Genomic DNA, 16,611 nt, shown 5'->3' with positions numbered 1-16,611 from the left:
AGAGAGTGACCATATGGTTTTGACTTGGAAAATGAATAGACATGCAGGAGTATCAAAGAGACGGGAACTTATGTGGAATTATAATGCAGGTGATTATAATAGTCTTAGACGTCAACTTTCGGAAGTTTCATGGAGGCAGGAATTGGAATGCCAGGATATCATTAGATGTGTGGGAAATTGTGAAAGAATATTTGTTAGCAGCAATGGTAAGATGTATACCACGAGCGAAGAAGAGGACACAATTTGGAGTAAAGTGGATGACAAACAATATTAAACAGGAATTGCATGCGAAAAAGAGGCTGCGGAAGAGATATAAGGAGACAGGTGAAGAGAAGATGCATGAAGAATATAAGACACAGGCCTGAAGAGTTACTAGTGTGGTAAGGAAAGCGAAACTGGAATATGAGAGCAGATTGGCCCTAAGATCCAAAGAAAATCTTAGGGAATTTTTTAGCTATGTGGCCAGTAGGAGGAAAAATGACTGTGGAAGAAATGATTGTGGGATAAAAATGGGAATAGAGTGACTGATGCAGAGGACATAGTGGAATTGTTCAATGAACACTTTATTGGAGTATTTCATCCTAGAGGAGTCAGTTTTAATGCTAGAGGGATACGGCTGGTTCGAGGTTTAGAGGTACAGGAGGAGAGTGTGTTTCAGATACTGAGTACTCTGGATGTCAGTAAAGCTGTTGGACTGGATGGTATTTCACCACGAGTTTTGAGAGAATGTGCTAGGGAACTGACAATGCCTTTATCATGGCTTTTCAATGAAAGTCTGGCTTTGGCAAAGGTGTCCAGGGAATGGAAGGAAGGTAAGATAGTGCCATTGCATAAGGGGGGTAACAGACTGGAAGTGTCTAATTATAGCCAGTCTGTGTGTCATCAGTAGTTGTTAAGATCTTGGAGAAAGTAGTGAGGGACCGTATACAGCATTGGGCAGATGAGGATAATGTTATCTGTGAGAGTTAACATGCATTTGTGAAAGGGCACTCTTGTTTTAGCAATATGCTAGCCTTTTATAATAAAGTTACAAGAACATTAGATGAGGAAAAGGCATATACTGCAATTTTCTTAGACTTAGCAAAGGCATTTGACAGGGTGCCACATGATAAGCTGATATTTAAGTTGCAGCACATGGGTCTGGATGTCAGATTGGTCAACTGGATTCAGGATTGGCTGTCTGATAGGTATCAGAGAGTTGTGTATGGTGGAGCAGTTTCAAGGAGGCAGAGGGTTACAAGTGGGGTCCCACAGGGCTGAGTACTAGGACCTAATTTTTCAACCTTTATATCAATGACATTGCCAGTGGATTGCAAGGGGATATTCAGTTGTTTCCGGATGATGCGAAGCTGGGAAGGATTATTGGTAATAGTGCAGATGTGGTAGCCCTGCAAGAGGATTTAAATAAGCTAGATAGATAGGCAAATGAATGGGGGTGTCAGTTTAATGCAGCAAAATGTAAGGTCTTGAGGTTTGGGAAACATCAATGGGATGCTGCATACTCTATGGGAGGAGTTATACTGGAGGAAGTAGGGGAGACAAGAGATCTGGGGTTGATGATTGATAGAAACCTGAAGTTTAGGGGACATATTGCAAAGGTGGTGAAGGTAACACAGAGTATTGCTGCAATTATGAGAAGGACACTGACCTGCAGAGATAAGAGGGTTATCATTCCATTGTATAAGTCTCTGATCAGACCACACTTGGACTATTGTTCTCAGATTTGGTCCCCAGGATTTGAAGGGGATAAATTAACTGTGGAAAGGATACAAAGACGGATGACAAAAATGATTTCAGGACTGTACAAGCATAGTTATGAGGATCAGCTGAGGGAATGTGGACTGCAGAGTTTGGTGGATAGAAGAAGGAGAGGTGATATGATTGAGACTTTTAAACAGTTGAGAGGTGGTTACAGGGTTGACACTGGGGAGTTCTTTCGCTTGGTTGAACAGTGGGAAGGAGTGATGACAAGAGGCCATCCCTGGAAGTTATGAAAGGAAACTGTGAGCAAAAGTGTAAGGAGTGGTTTCTTTGTGTGGAGGGTGGTTGAACCGTGGAATCCTGATGGAGTGGTGGGAGCGAGAACGGTCAATGAGTTTAAGGAGTGGTATGATAGACTTTGTGTTTCTTAGGGGGGACCTCCCCTCGATGAGTCTTGACAGACTTTATGTTCTTAGGAAGGACCTCCCACGATGAGTCTTTTGTCTCCATGGAGGGCTGAATAATAATAATAATAATAATGTCCTGTCGAACCTGTCCTCACATGAGGACAATATGTTTGTAAGGTAATTTATGCAGCAAATAGTTTGAGGTTAGAAAGTTCATGTACAATATTTTTATAATTTTATTTATTTTATTTTTGCAAACATAATTTTTTTTTGCTTTTATTGGTAGAAGAAATTCCCGCCCCCACCTCATATACACCTTAACATAAAACAAAGTGCATTAATTGTTTGTGGGGAAGTCATTGATGACATATTTAACCCTCTCATGCATAAGGGCCTCATATGAGGACACATATATTTTCCCTCATAATAATTATTCATTCATCCCGCATACAGACAAATCAGTCCTTCAGAACATACACAATTTACAAACAAAAAGTCCTTCTGGTGGTGGTGGTAGGCAGTAGATGGCGTTGATGTAAATCAGGGGTCGGCAAACGTTTGCGTAAATTTTTGCCAGCAAAGGTAGGTCGATTGGTAGAGCCTCTGCTACTAATGGCTCGCAAAAAGTTAAGCAAGTTTGAGCACGGTTAATGGTTGGAAGGGATCAATCGTTCGATGCTGTTGGCACACTCTCCCTCGATGAGTCTTTAGAAACCACACCAGATGGCAGGAGTTTCAATAGAGTTACAGGAATACCAATCTCTCTGCAGTGGAGGAAGTGAAAAGCTGCTGTTTTGTTGCTTTGAATTTGGGGATTTTATTAGTCTTCTGGAAAGGTTAGTATGGTTTTATATATCGTTATACCTTGTCGATGAAGTGTGCATATTTAATTTATTCATGTTTATTATCATATTCATAAAACAAACTTAAAAACAACCTGTCCTCACATGAGGACAACATGTTTGTAAGGTAATCTATGCAGCAAATAGTTTGAGGTTAGAAAGTTCTTGTACAATATTTTTATAATTTTATTTATTTTATTTTTGCAACCATAAATGAATAGTAAGCGTGTTATAATTGGCATTATCATCTCTTTTGCATATGATAACCAAAAGCCAGGTCCATCAGGCATAAAAAAGGCCTATTACCACAAGAGACCTACTGAAGACGAGATTGAAAAACTGTTGGATGAATCTGAAGATGGTTTGGAGCTGAGTGATTCTGATGATGATCCTACATACCAGCAGCCACAAAATGATCCTACAGAGAGTGATAGTTCAAGTGAAGATGTTCAGTGTCCTTCTCCCTGTTGGTCAGACTCACATCATTCAAAGTCCAGCTGCTGTGCAAAATACAGCTATTGCTGGTCATATGCCATTGCGGAGATAAGTAAATATTCACGGAGAGAGCCCTGTAGATTATTTTTCACAGCTGTTTCCAGTGAATTGATGGATGCAATTGTGAAACAAACTAATCCGTATGCATGCCGTAAAGGCAAAGATAATTTAGCACTTACTGTTATTGAACTCAAAATTTACCTTGGAATTGTACTTGTCATGACATACATAAAATACCCATGTGTAAGGTAGTATTGGTCTTCTGAACATGGACTGTGCATTGATGTTATAGCTGATGCTACATCAGTGAACAGATGGGAGGACATAAGGCGATATTTGCATTTTGTTGATTCAGACACAATACCTACCAACAATAAAGACAAAGCAATACGTATAAGACCAGTGCTGCAAACGTTTCATGAAAGATTCCATGCTGCTGTCAGCCCAGAAGAATTTCAGAGTGTAGATGAGATGATTCCATTCAAGGGACATTCACAACTCAAACAATACTTACCTAAGAAACCAAAAAAATGGGATTTCAAAATGTGTGTGAGGGCAGGCATTTCAGGCTATGTGTATTGTTTTGACCTTTATGTAGGTCCAGATCCTGGAAGACAAAATTCAGACTCATTCAGTGCAAGTGAAAATGTAGTACTTAGGCTTTGTCATGATCTTGCTGGTAAGAACTTCAAGGCATACGCAGACAACTTCTTCATAAGCATCCCCCTAATTAAGAAACTAAAGGAATATGATATTTATTATGTGGGTGCATGCAGAAGAAATCAACTTCAAGGTGCTGATAAGAAACTGAAAAATGAAAAGGATCTGCTGAAGATGGGACGAGGAAATGTTACCACATCCTCTGATGACATTACTGTCACTAGATGGGTTGATAACTCAATAGTGCATGTGGTATCTAGCTACTTAGGTAAGCAGCCTGTCAGTGTATGTCAAAGGTTCAGCTGGAAAGAAAAAAGTATGTTGAAATTCCACTACCTCGTAGCATAGCTGTTTATAACAAACATATGGGTGAAGTGGACGTTATGGACTCTCTTGTGGCTTTGTATCAAAACGATACCAGGAACAAACAATGGTATATGAGAATTTTTTACCATATGTTGAATGTACTTGTTTGTAATGCATGGATCATTTGGAAATGGGAAGAAAAAGAAAATTTGGATTTGTTGGAATTTAAATCAAGAGTGGCAACTGCTTTGATATATATCAAGGTTTAGCTCAGCTAGGTACAAAGAAACGAGGACGCCTTTCAAGTCAGAACCACCAGCACTAAAGCACTGAAGAAACGCAAAACTCACTCTGTGCCACATGATAAATGTTTTGATGGCTGTGGACAACAGGTGCTAATGCTGATCGTTGCAGAGATGTACACTGCAAGAGTAAAACAAGATAAATCTGTGGTGGATGTGAGGTTCCAATCTGTCTGGAATGTTTTCGTTCTTACCATACAAAATGAGGCAAAGAGAATGACTGTTCTTGATTTACATAGCTCTACTGCAAATTCTAATTGTTCTACTTTTTTGTATGTACTAAGTAATCCAAATTTTGATCATTCATGCAGCATTTCAGCAAAATATAAATTGTTTATAATCTGTTTTGTCATACTTGTAATGTCTTTCAATGAAAATAAATTCCTTAGTCCAAGTCATTTCCATAGAAATATGTCTGTAATCTGTTGGTGTTAGTGCATGATGTCCTCAGATGAAGACATTATTTTTAACATATACAGGACACAAATTTAGCAAAATTAATGAATTCATGGTAATACTGTAAGATTAAATGGTACTGTATCATGCCATTATAATTTTTTATAAATGAATATAAAAATGCATGCATGAGAGGGTTAAGGATAAAGGAATAGGTATAATTCCTTTATCCTTAAATATGTCATCAATGACTTCCTCACAAACAACTTATGCACATTGTTTTATGTTAAGGTAAGGCCTTCCTTTCCATGTTTTTTCTGACTTACACACTATGATTCAAACAAATATAAGTTGAGAAAGTGTGACCAGTCTTACAAGAATGCATTTGTAATTTGTACTGATAGCTACTTACATCTTCCAGTCTGTCCAGTAGATATGCCTTCCTGTAATTGTTAGACCGAAGGGATAAGCAGTGGGAGTATATATTACACGCCTGTTATCTCCATGAAGTCCTATACATTCAATGCGATTGAGTCCTGTTAATAGAAGTCAGTTTATTTTTATTGTCTTAAGCATATCTGTTGCTGATTATGAAAATGAAAAAAAAAAAAAAGCTGAAAGTTCAATTAGAAAATTAAAATGAATATGAATGTAATAACCGTAAATGTAATGAAAAGTATTATAAATGAAGGAAATGTTGACCACTAATATTAAATTGTGGAGATGAATAATAAGCAGGACCGGATTTAGACTTGCTGAGGCTCTAAGCTCTGCAAAACCCAGAGGCCCCCTACTGTTTTAAATTACATCAGCTGGTCTCAGAAAAATTTTAAATATATATGCCTTTTTTATATATGAAACTATATTGTCTTTTAATTTTTATTAAAAAAATAATAAAGTATGCATTTACAAAATCACAGAAATAATTATGTAAGTAAAGAGGTTTAAAAACGACAAATAAGGCTCATAGAACAGAAAGTTTTAAATTAAAATAGGAAAATAAAATGTAAAAATTAAATTTCTCAGTTAAAGTAGGGAAAGCCAAAAGACCTCGGGGCAAGCCCACTTGGAAGGACTATTTAAGATTAAGAGTGGTCAAAAATTATTGGATAGATACCCTTAGAAGTTAGACGACATTTTAAAAACTCTCAAATAAATGCTTTTGAAAAAAAAAGAAGACAAAATATCTCAATCACTTACAATGTGCCAAAATTAATTTAATGTTATATTTTGTATATTTAAAATTATTTAGAAATTATCATCGTGATATGTCTGACTTCATTTGAGTGATTTTTCTACGAATATTTTTTTATCAATTTTTATATTTTTTTGTTTTTTTATTTGAGGCCCTAAGCAGTAGCTTTTTTAGTTTATACGTAAATCCGGCACTGATAATAAGTGATGTTTCAAAAATATTAGTTTTATTTCTGGTAGTGTATTTGAGTATGTGGTTGAGTTTGCTTGTGTATGTATGCTTATAAAAAAGATGTTTATTTATACTGTATTATATTGGTCAAAATAACACCAAAAATGTATAAAACAGCGGTAAGTGAATTTAACTGAAGAAATTTGTGTGCTGCAATATATATGTGATGTATTTTTATGAAGGATTAAAGAATTGAGGAAGAAAAGAAGATTGGTGAGCAAGTGTTTTGGAAATGTTTTGAAAGTGAGTGACAGAAGTGTAGGTGGAACAAGCATGTCAGCAGATTGCTGATAAACAGAAGTTCGAAAAGTGTGTCACATGATTGTAGGTGAATTGTGGTGAAAGCAAGCAAATGTGAACAATATATTGAGTGATATCATGTTGGAGGCTTAATGGAAAGTATACAGTACTCAGAAAGGATTAACATAGGTTTAATACTTCCTATTTCATCCTAGGACATCTTCGGGGATTACAAAAACAACTAATGTAACATGAACACAAATATCATACAATACTAAGCCCAACCACGTGGGTGACACTAAAGTCCTATCTAGGTGGAGTGCCCTCTAAGGGCGGTTGTAGGTGGCCTGGAATGTAAGGTGGGACCTCTGGTGAGGAGTGTTTCCCAAATCTTCTAAAGCTTAATGCAACCGTATTTATTAAGATTTGGTTGATTTCTAAGAGCTGCTGCTGCTTCTAAGAAAAGTCTCTCTTTCTTAAATTTGCTGTGGTGGAGCATGGTGGTTTTCTTCCAAGAGACCCTGTGGATGGTGTCCAAGACATGGTCAGCCAAGCCTGACTGACCACAGTTGTGTTTATAGATGTAAGACTCATGTTTCTCCAGGCAGATGGATGCTGATCTGCCTGTCTGTCCAAAGTACGCCAGCTTACAGGAACAGGGTACTTTGTAAACTTCAGGCAGAGAGAGAGGAGGGAGCTGATCTTTAGTAGAACGGATAAGGGTAGCAAGTTTGCAGTGCAGCTTATATGCTGTGTGTAAGTTGTACTTTTTTAGAATCTTGGCTATTTTTTTGGATGTGCCATGGATATAGGGTATGGTGATGGCATTTTTAAACTCTTCTTGAAGAGAAGGATGGGGAGTAGGGGAGGAACTGGTTATTTTTTTGATACTGTGATCACTGCAGCCATTGGAAAGGAAAGTGCTGTGTATGTGGTTAAGCTCAGTAGTGAGGGCAGTTCCATTGGAATAAAGATTGTGGGCTCTCTTGGTAAGAGTTTTAATAATGCCATATTGTTGAGAGGGGGTGGTGGTGGGAGAGTTTGTGAATGTATCTGCCTGTGTGGGGGGGGGTTTTCTGTATACAGTGAAGGCAAGTGTACCATTAGGCAGGCGTGTAACTAAGGTGTCTAGGAAGGGTAAACAATTGTTCTTTTCCTTTTCCATAGTAAACTTAGTAAACTGGATTCTTGGATGTAGGCTGTTGAGATGACTGAGGAAGAAGTCTAACGTGCCTGGGCCATGAGGCCAAATAGAGAACATGTCATCTATATATCTTAGCCAGATAGAAGGTTTGAGTGTGGCTGAGTCTATGGCTCGTTTTTCAAAATCTTCCATATAAAAATTGGCAAGATGGAGGATCCATGGCAGAGGGAACCGCCATGGATCCCCCCCCCCCCCTCACCAATTTTTATATGGAAGATTTTGAAAAACGAGCCATAGACTCAGCCACACTCAAACCTTCTATCTGGCTAAGATATGTAGATGATGTGTTCTCTATTTGGCCTCATGGCCCACACACGTTAGACTCCTTCCTCAGTCATCTCAACAGCCTACATCCAAGAATCCAGTTTACTATGGAAAAGGAAAAGAACAATTGTTTACCATTCCTAGACACCTTAGTTACATGCCTGCCTAATGGTACACTTGCCTTCACTGTATACAGAAAACCCACACACACACACACAGGCAGATACATTCACAAACTCTCCTACCACCACCACCACCCTTCTCAACAATATGGCATTATTAAAACTCTTACCAAGAGAGCCCACAATCTTTGTTCCAGTGGAAGTGCCCTCACTACTGAGCTTAACCACATACACAGCACTTTCCTTTCCAATGGCTACAGTAATCACAGTATCAAAAAAAATAATTAGTTCCTCCCCCACTCCCTGTCCTTCTCTTCAAGAAGAGTTTAAAAATGCCATCCCCATACCCTACATCCGTGGCACATCCGAAAAAATAGTCAAGATTCTAAACAAGTACAACCTACACACAGCATATAAGCCCCACTGCAAACTTGCTACCCTTATCCGTTCTACTAAACATCAGCTCCCTCCTCTCTCTCTCTCTGCCTGGAGTTTACACAGTACCCTGTTCCTGTAAGCTGGTGTACTTTGGACCGACAGGCAGATCAGCATCTGTCCGCCTGGAGGAACACAAGTCTGTAAACATCTGTAAACACAACTATGTTCAGTCAGGCTTGGCAGACCATGTCTTGGACACCATCCACAGGGTCTCTTGGAAGAAAACCACCATGCTCCACCACAGCAAATTCAAGAAAGAGAGACTAATTCTTAGAAGCAGCAGCAGCTCTCAGAAATCAACCAAATGTTAATAAATACGGTTGCATTAAGCTTCTGAAGATTTGTTGGAACACTCCTCACCAGAGGTCCTACCTTACATTCCAAGCCACCTACAACCGCCCTTAGAGGGCGCTCCACCTAGATAGGACTTTAGTTTCACCCAAGTGGTTGGTCTTAGTATTGTATGATATTTGTGTTCATATTACATTAGTTGTTTTTGTAATCCCCGAAGATGTCCTAGGACGAAATAGGAAGTATTAAACCTATGTTAATCCTTTTTGAGTGCTGTATACTTTCCATTAAGCCTCCAACATGATGTCCTAACAGCATTTAAGCCTCTACACACGAATATTGAGTGAATGTTTGGAAGAAGCAGTAGAGGATGAGAACAGAAAGGTGTGATGAAAGAGAGAGAGAGAGAGATAACATGATTATGTGGAATTTTTTGCGAACAAAATGTGAATTTAAATGATACAGAAATATCTGAGTAGTATGGAGGCGAAGCTCAAGGGATGGGAAAGCATGTGATGATGATGATGATGAGGGAAGGAAGAGAGAGGAATTTTGTTTGTGATATAAAAAGAATGTGCAATTTATATATACAGGGTGGTTCAAAATTCCATGTACAAACTTTGACGGGAGGTAGAGAACATAAAAATCTACCATATTCACATAGGAAAGCATGACCGGAAACGCCACCGGAAGATACTAACAGGGACACAAAGATACAGAAATAACACAAGGCAGTAACTGGTGTAAAAAAACTTTATTAAGCATAACTGAACAGTTCAATAGTAGTTGGATACATAATATGGTTTCACATCAGGTGCTCAAAGTTACAACCATTAGTAGTGATGCATGCCTGACACCGACGATGCATTGATTGCCATACATTTTCGAAAATACCTGGAGTTTCCCAGATATTAGCAGCAACGATGCCGATTCTTGCCGCAAGGTCCATGCTAGAGGCAACGGGCATTTCGTACACCATGGCTTTAAGGGTCCACCACAGAAAGAAATCAATGCTCGATAAATCAGGTAAGCATGAGGACCATGCGACAGGTCCACCACGTCCAATCCATCGAGCTCCGCAAAGACTCCTTCATGGGTAAATGAAGCTTCATCTGTGAACAAAACACAAGTTGGAAAATCCGGGTCTACGGCACTTTTCTGCAGAAGCCACTGCACGAATTCCACACGTCAAGGATAATCTTCGGCCATCACAGTAACTGGACCTGTTGCAGATAAAATGGATGTGAGGACTCAGAGTGCAAAACGAGCAATACACTGGATCGAGATACTCCTATAGCAGAGGCAACGGCACGTGTGCTTGTCTCTGGATTATTGTCTCACATGCAACACCTCCTCTTCCGTGGCAGGATTTCGAGTTGATTGTGGCCGCCCGCTATCATGCCTGCGATCCCTGAATGATCCAGTCACACAAATTCTGATGCAAATTCGCAAGCATTTGGTGATGCAGTACACGTCTGTTTGGGTACCTTTCATGATACATTTGTACAGCGGCTCATCCATTACCGTCAGCTAACCCATAAATGAGGTGCATGTGTGCCATCTCAACGTTCATAAAACGACACATGTCCTTCATATGTCAAAAGCTTGAATGAGGAAGCCCCAGTTGCTCACCTGGTGGTGTGTAAAGTGATAGGTGGCGCTGGCAAACAGCACCACCTATCACTTTCGGGTGGCATTTCCGGTCATGCTTTCCTATGTGAATATGGTTGATTTTGATGTTCTCTACCTCCCCTCAAAGTTTGTTCATGAAATTTTGAACCATCCTGTATATAGTAATGAATGTTGTGCAGAAAGTTAAATCAGGGTATGAAAAGAAATTGGCCATGCAAGCTAAAAGGCAATCCAAAAGAATTTTATCTTTATAAAAATTTGTCTATAGAGACAGATGGAATATCAGCCTGTTTGCTAAAGGAATGTTCAGCCAAATTGTCTAGGCCTTTCACATGTTTGTATAACTTGAGTCTCAGGTTAGGAATGTATGATAGTTCCATTGTACAAGCATGTTGTACAATGGAACTATCATACATTGTTCCATTGTGCAACGTGTTGCAAAAACTGATGTGTCCGACCTATCATTATCTCTGGTGTGGTAGTGAGGATTTTTGAAAAGTTTGTAATCACTCGCATACAAAAATGGGTAGACAAACATGCTATACTCTGCAAGGAGCAGCATAGATTTACGAAAGGAAGGTTATGTTTTAGCAATTTGTTAATATTTTATAACAATGTTATGGCCAAGTTGGATAAATGGAATGAATACATTATGATAATGTTGGATTTTCTAAGGCATTTGATAGGATACTACACAAAAGGCTGTTGCATAAACTGCAGAATATGCGATTGGAATATAAACTCTTGACTTGGATCAGGGAATGGTTAACAGACAGATATCAAAAAGTGGTATACAGTGGGTGTGAAGCTGCCAGATTTAAGGTGACCAGTGGTGTACCTCAGGGTTCAGTCTTTGGGCCATTATTGTTCAATCTATACATTAATGACATCAGTCAGGATCTAACGTCAGATGTGCAATTGTTTGCTGATGATGCAAAGATAGGCAGGGCAATCAGGGATGCTACTGATATTCAGCAATTACAAAATGATTTGAATAGACTGGGAATTTGGGCAAACAAAAATGGCTCGGTTTAATGTTAGTAAGTGTAAAGTTATGCACTTTGATGTGATTAGATTTCCAGTCATGAGCCTGTGTAGCTCAGTGGATGTGACATTTGCATACCACGGCGCTTGACTGCACGAAGAAAGACTTTGTTTCGAATCTAGTCATCGACTAAAGGAAATTTTCTAAGCCTTTATTTGACCGGTTCCCGAGTTAGTCGATCTCTGGCACGGGCAAGCAGGTTTTTTCTCCTGGAAACTGGTTTTTCATCCCGTAAACTCAAGAAAATCGACCATAGAATCCACATTATTTCAGACATTAAATATATTGTGTTAGGGACCACGAGATGGCGGCACTTGTTGAGCCGCTCTCTTCACTGTGTGCCACTTAATTAGTGATAGCCTTGGGCCAGCTATTTCTGATTGGCTGCCAGTGGAGATTGAACTGCCCACTCAGTCTCCGAAAAGTTGGATATGGCTAAATGGCCTCGCCTACTTCCTATACGGGAATAAAATGGCGTTAGCTGATTTTTTTTTAAAAAATTTATTATTATTATTATGTTAGCTGGGTTATGCTACAAGAAACTGAGGAGGCAAGGGATCTTGGCATATTGGTGGATAGGAATTTGAAGTTCAAAGTTCACATAACAAAAGTTGCAAATACAATTCAAAGGATAATTGTGATGTTGAAGCAAACCTTGACATGTAAGGATAAGGAAGTCATTTTGCCTCTTTATAAGCATTTTAAATGGCATCTAGATTATTGTGCACAGATTTGGTCTCCTGGGTTCCAAGGGGACAAAGAAGCTGTGGAAAGGGTGCAAAGAAGAGTTACAACAATTATATCCAGATTATGGGATTTAGATTTTGAGGAGAGATTGCAAGTATGTGGATTGCAGACTCTGGTTAACAGGAGAAAGAGGGGTGATATGATAGAGGTCTATAAACTTTTGAATGGGTATTAGAGGATATCATCTAATGAAATTTTTCGGTATATGGAAGGTGGGGGAGAGAACATGGGGGCATCCATGAAAGTTAAGTTTGTTCAGCATCAAGAAAGTCGTAAGAGCTAGGTGTTTCTCTCAGAGAGCAGAGTGAGTGGAATAGTTTGCCTTTAGGGGTTAGTGAGTGCATCTAGTGTGAATGAATTTAAGGGAAGGTATAACAGTGGTTTGGGTGATTTATAGCCTCCCTCGATGAGTCCTTGACTCCTTCAAGGTCTCAGATAACAATAATATATACACCGCTTGAAAAGAAGTCAACGGACATGCCCATGGGCAAGGTGAATTGTGCCATGTAACAAGTCGCATGTTTGTAGCCGATATAAATTGGAGGAACGTGGTGCTCCAAATTCAGTGCAAGTAAGAAATAGCTGCAAGAAGGGAACTGACAGAGTTTGAAAGAGGCATTGTGATAGGATGCAATGTTGCAGGCCTATCTGTTTTACAAATTCTTAACAAATTAGGCCATCACAGGTCTCAGTACCATACCGAATGGGACCGTAGGGTGCTACAAAGGATAATATGTAAAATCCTTCATTTATTGGTCAATATGTCACATTGAATGCAGAGTTCTGGGCATCAACTGGAACACAAATCTGCACAAAAATATTCAGAACCAAGGCTGAAAACTTGGATTTTCATGATAGGACTGCAATATGCAAACCCCACATTACCTGAACCAACATGTAGCGTTGTCTTAAGTGGTGCAAAGAGCATATACAGTGGGACATGGAAGCTTGGAAAGCTGTATTATAAACCCACGAATCATGCTACACCCTTTACTGAACAAATGGTGAAGGATGTGGGTGTGGCGGATGCCTGGTGAATGTCTTTTACCATAGTGCATTTCCCAAACTGTGATATCAAGATGGAGATGTGATAGTATGGTCTTGTTTTGTCTGTGGACCTCTGTTTTGTGGTGCCATGAACACTTATCTCTGAGAGGTAGCTGAACATTCTGGAAAATGCACTACTATCTACTTTTGGCATTTCTACAGACCTGACTATTGTCTCTTTCAGGAAGACAACGCACCATGTTATATGGCTGCTACTGTAACTGTGTAGTTTGTGGACATGAATGTCGCCACGCTTGACTCTGATCTCAATGCTGTAGAATATCTGTTGGATGAACTGGAGTGTTGGGTGAGATCAAGGCACATCTGCCCCCACACCAGTTTGAGGATCTCATCACATGCTTACAGGAAGAATGGTCCAAAATTCCCATTAATTGTCATATGCTTTGGAAAATATGCCTCATAAGATTGCTGTAATCATTACAGTGAAAGGAGGTTCTACACCTTATTGTTCCTCATACTATTGTGTGTGTGTGAGAGTGAGGATACAGAGGCATCTGACACAAAAGTGACCAGCTTATTTAATAGGCTGAAAAGAGGAGAGAAAGAACAAATTGTCTAAAGATGTATGCAAAAGTGTGAGGACTATAGTTTTTAACTTGGGTGGAATGGGTTGGCAGAATTTGTCATGGATATGTGGGCAACACATGATGAGGTTTTTTCCATGGTGATGTGTGAAATAATAAATAATACTGCATGTTCAGTTATGTAGCTGTTACATAATTCTAATGAATCATTAAATTGTGTAATGTTCAGGAGTGGTTTGAGAGATGGAAAGCAATGAAAATATTTTTATAACAAAATGTTGATACAAAAAATATAAATGCTAAGGAATTTTTGTTTACCTCAGTATAATGAAAATAGTGATCTAAACAATGAGCATCAGATTTTGACTCTCATCTCACTGGATGACATGTATCAGATTTTGGCTAGATAGGTATTATGATAAGCCCAATTTCGTTTTACTCGATGTTGAATTAGATAAGAAAGTTGCATATGTGGTGAAATAGTCTTGGTAAATGAATAAGGAAGAAACCATTTATCTAGAATGAAACCTATACCAGTAATTTTAGTAATAAGAAGTATTTGTATATTTTTCAATATATTTATTATTAATGTGATATATAGAAGGAAGTAAATCTATTTTAGCTACAACTTTAATTACAGATTTTTATTTTTATTTTCTCAGAATGGCTGATTGATACTGAAAATGTAGTTGTCAAATGTTATTTTGAACTGAGAATAATTTAATTATAAAATATAGTAGTGATCTATCAAATAATTTTAGGACAAATCATACCAGCATCAGTCCAACAGAGATCATTTCTTTCAAAGTCAATAGATACCATATTAGGTAACTGCAAATTGTCATTAATAAATACTGATCTTCCTGTTCCATCCATGTTAGCCATCTCAATTCTTGGAGTATTTCGATTCCAATCTGACCAATACATTTTCCTAAAGCATAAAAAATCACAGATGAATAAAAACTAAGGAAAGATTATTTTATTAATATGAAAATATTATTATTATTATTATTATTATTATTATTATTAAATGACACCTCCAGAAGTCCGAGGACTCATGGGAGAGCACTATACTCACTCTGCTATACACACATGACTGCCTCCACTATTACTTACTTCTCTTACTACACACAACTACCATTACCACCACCAACAACAACTGTATTTTTTTTCTGTGAATTGCATGTTCTGAAGGCAAATTGGCTTTATGAAGGATGAAAAACCTGAGTTTCCATGAGAACTCCCTCCCTCGTATGAGATCGGCTAATTCATCTTCAAATGAAAAAAACCATATAAAGATTCCTCTTATAATGATGAGAATCAAACTTAGGCTTTTTCCAGTCGAAGGGTGTGATATACCATCATTTTTTCAGTTGCATTACAGAGGCACTTATGTTTGCTTACACTCGAATAAAGGATTAAACCAAGTATACGAGGTGTGGCTATTAAATAACGAGACTTTAATTGTTATCCCTTCAACATACTCCCCTCCTCTATCTATACACCATTACATACAAATTTTCCATTGTTGGAATCAGTGCTGCAAGTCATCAGTATTATCTGCTTCAATAGCACTGCCATTTTCTCCTTTACCTCATCCACTGACTGAAAATGGATGCCCTTCAATATGGATTTGAACTTTGGAAAAAGATAAAAGTCACATGGAGCTAAGTCCGGCAAGTAAGGTGGATGGTCCAACACGGATATTATCAGCCAGATACTGCTTTACAGACAGTGCACTGTAAAGCAGATTCTCCATTAGGACAATGCTATTTCGCTTTATTTATTCTCGGTGATGTGGGAGTTTTCCAGTGCATCGATTGTCTCTTTGTTTCTTAATCATACTAGAAAATCCACGTCTCATCACATGTCATGATCTTCTCCTGCAAGTCTAGCCCCACTGTCAGCCGTTCCATTATGACAGTGCAAATTTGTTTCTGGCCATCTTTCTGCTCCTGACAAAAGTTTTTGGGAACCATTTTGGGGCAGACTTTGTTCATGTTCAATTGGTCATGCAAAATTTGTAGAACAGTCTCCTTATCAATGTGCACCATATCTGTTATCATACGAATGCTTAATCGGCGATCATTGCAGACAATTTCATTGATTTTCACAATGTTTTGTTCAGTTCCTGCGTTGACATGGCGACCCAGTCGTTCATCATCTTCAACATTTTCTTGACCTTCAGCAAAGCGTTTGTGCCATTCTAACATTCGCGCATGTGACATTACATTATCACCATACACCTCTTGCAACATTTTCAAATACTCGGTTTGCGATTTCTTCAATTTCACAAGGAATTTGAGATTAATGCGTTGCTCGAGTTTAACATTAGACATTATTCTGGCAAAGCAACTTCACACGTGTTTCTTTTATAACTGCCTACAGACTGACTACAAGCAACAGCAAACGCTTATCTCAACTGCTTCTAGAATCTTCAAAGTCATTCATGGCGCAAGTGCATCACACTGCTATGAGTGCACGATTCACAGCACACCTTG

The 16,611-nt window shown here is 38.6% G+C and overlaps 1 protein-coding gene across 1 annotated transcript in view; it reads right to left on the bottom strand.

Annotated features, from left to right (window-relative positions):
* Positions 1–16,611, bottom strand: part of Ndg (Nidogen) — a 199,542-nt gene that overhangs the window by 27,969 nt on the left and 154,962 nt on the right. Inside the window, exons 18-19 of the mRNA XM_090396289.1 lie at positions 14,884–15,041; positions 5,522–5,645 (exon numbers count right to left, since the gene is read on the bottom strand). Of these exons, the coding sequence (XP_090252415.1) occupies positions 5,522–5,645; positions 14,884–15,041 (282 nt within the window). The remainder of the gene's footprint in view (positions 1–5,521; positions 5,646–14,883; positions 15,042–16,611) is intronic.

The sequence above is a fragment of the Typopeltis vanoorti genome, chromosome 8 (assembly GCF_054136105.1).
Source record: "Typopeltis vanoorti isolate ZY-2024b chromosome 8, IOZ_Tvanoo_1.0, whole genome shotgun sequence".
In the NCBI taxonomy this organism is placed as follows: Eukaryota; Metazoa; Arthropoda; class Arachnida; order Uropygi; family Thelyphonidae; genus Typopeltis; species Typopeltis vanoorti.
This window is presented reverse-complemented; position numbering and strand designations above follow the sequence as displayed.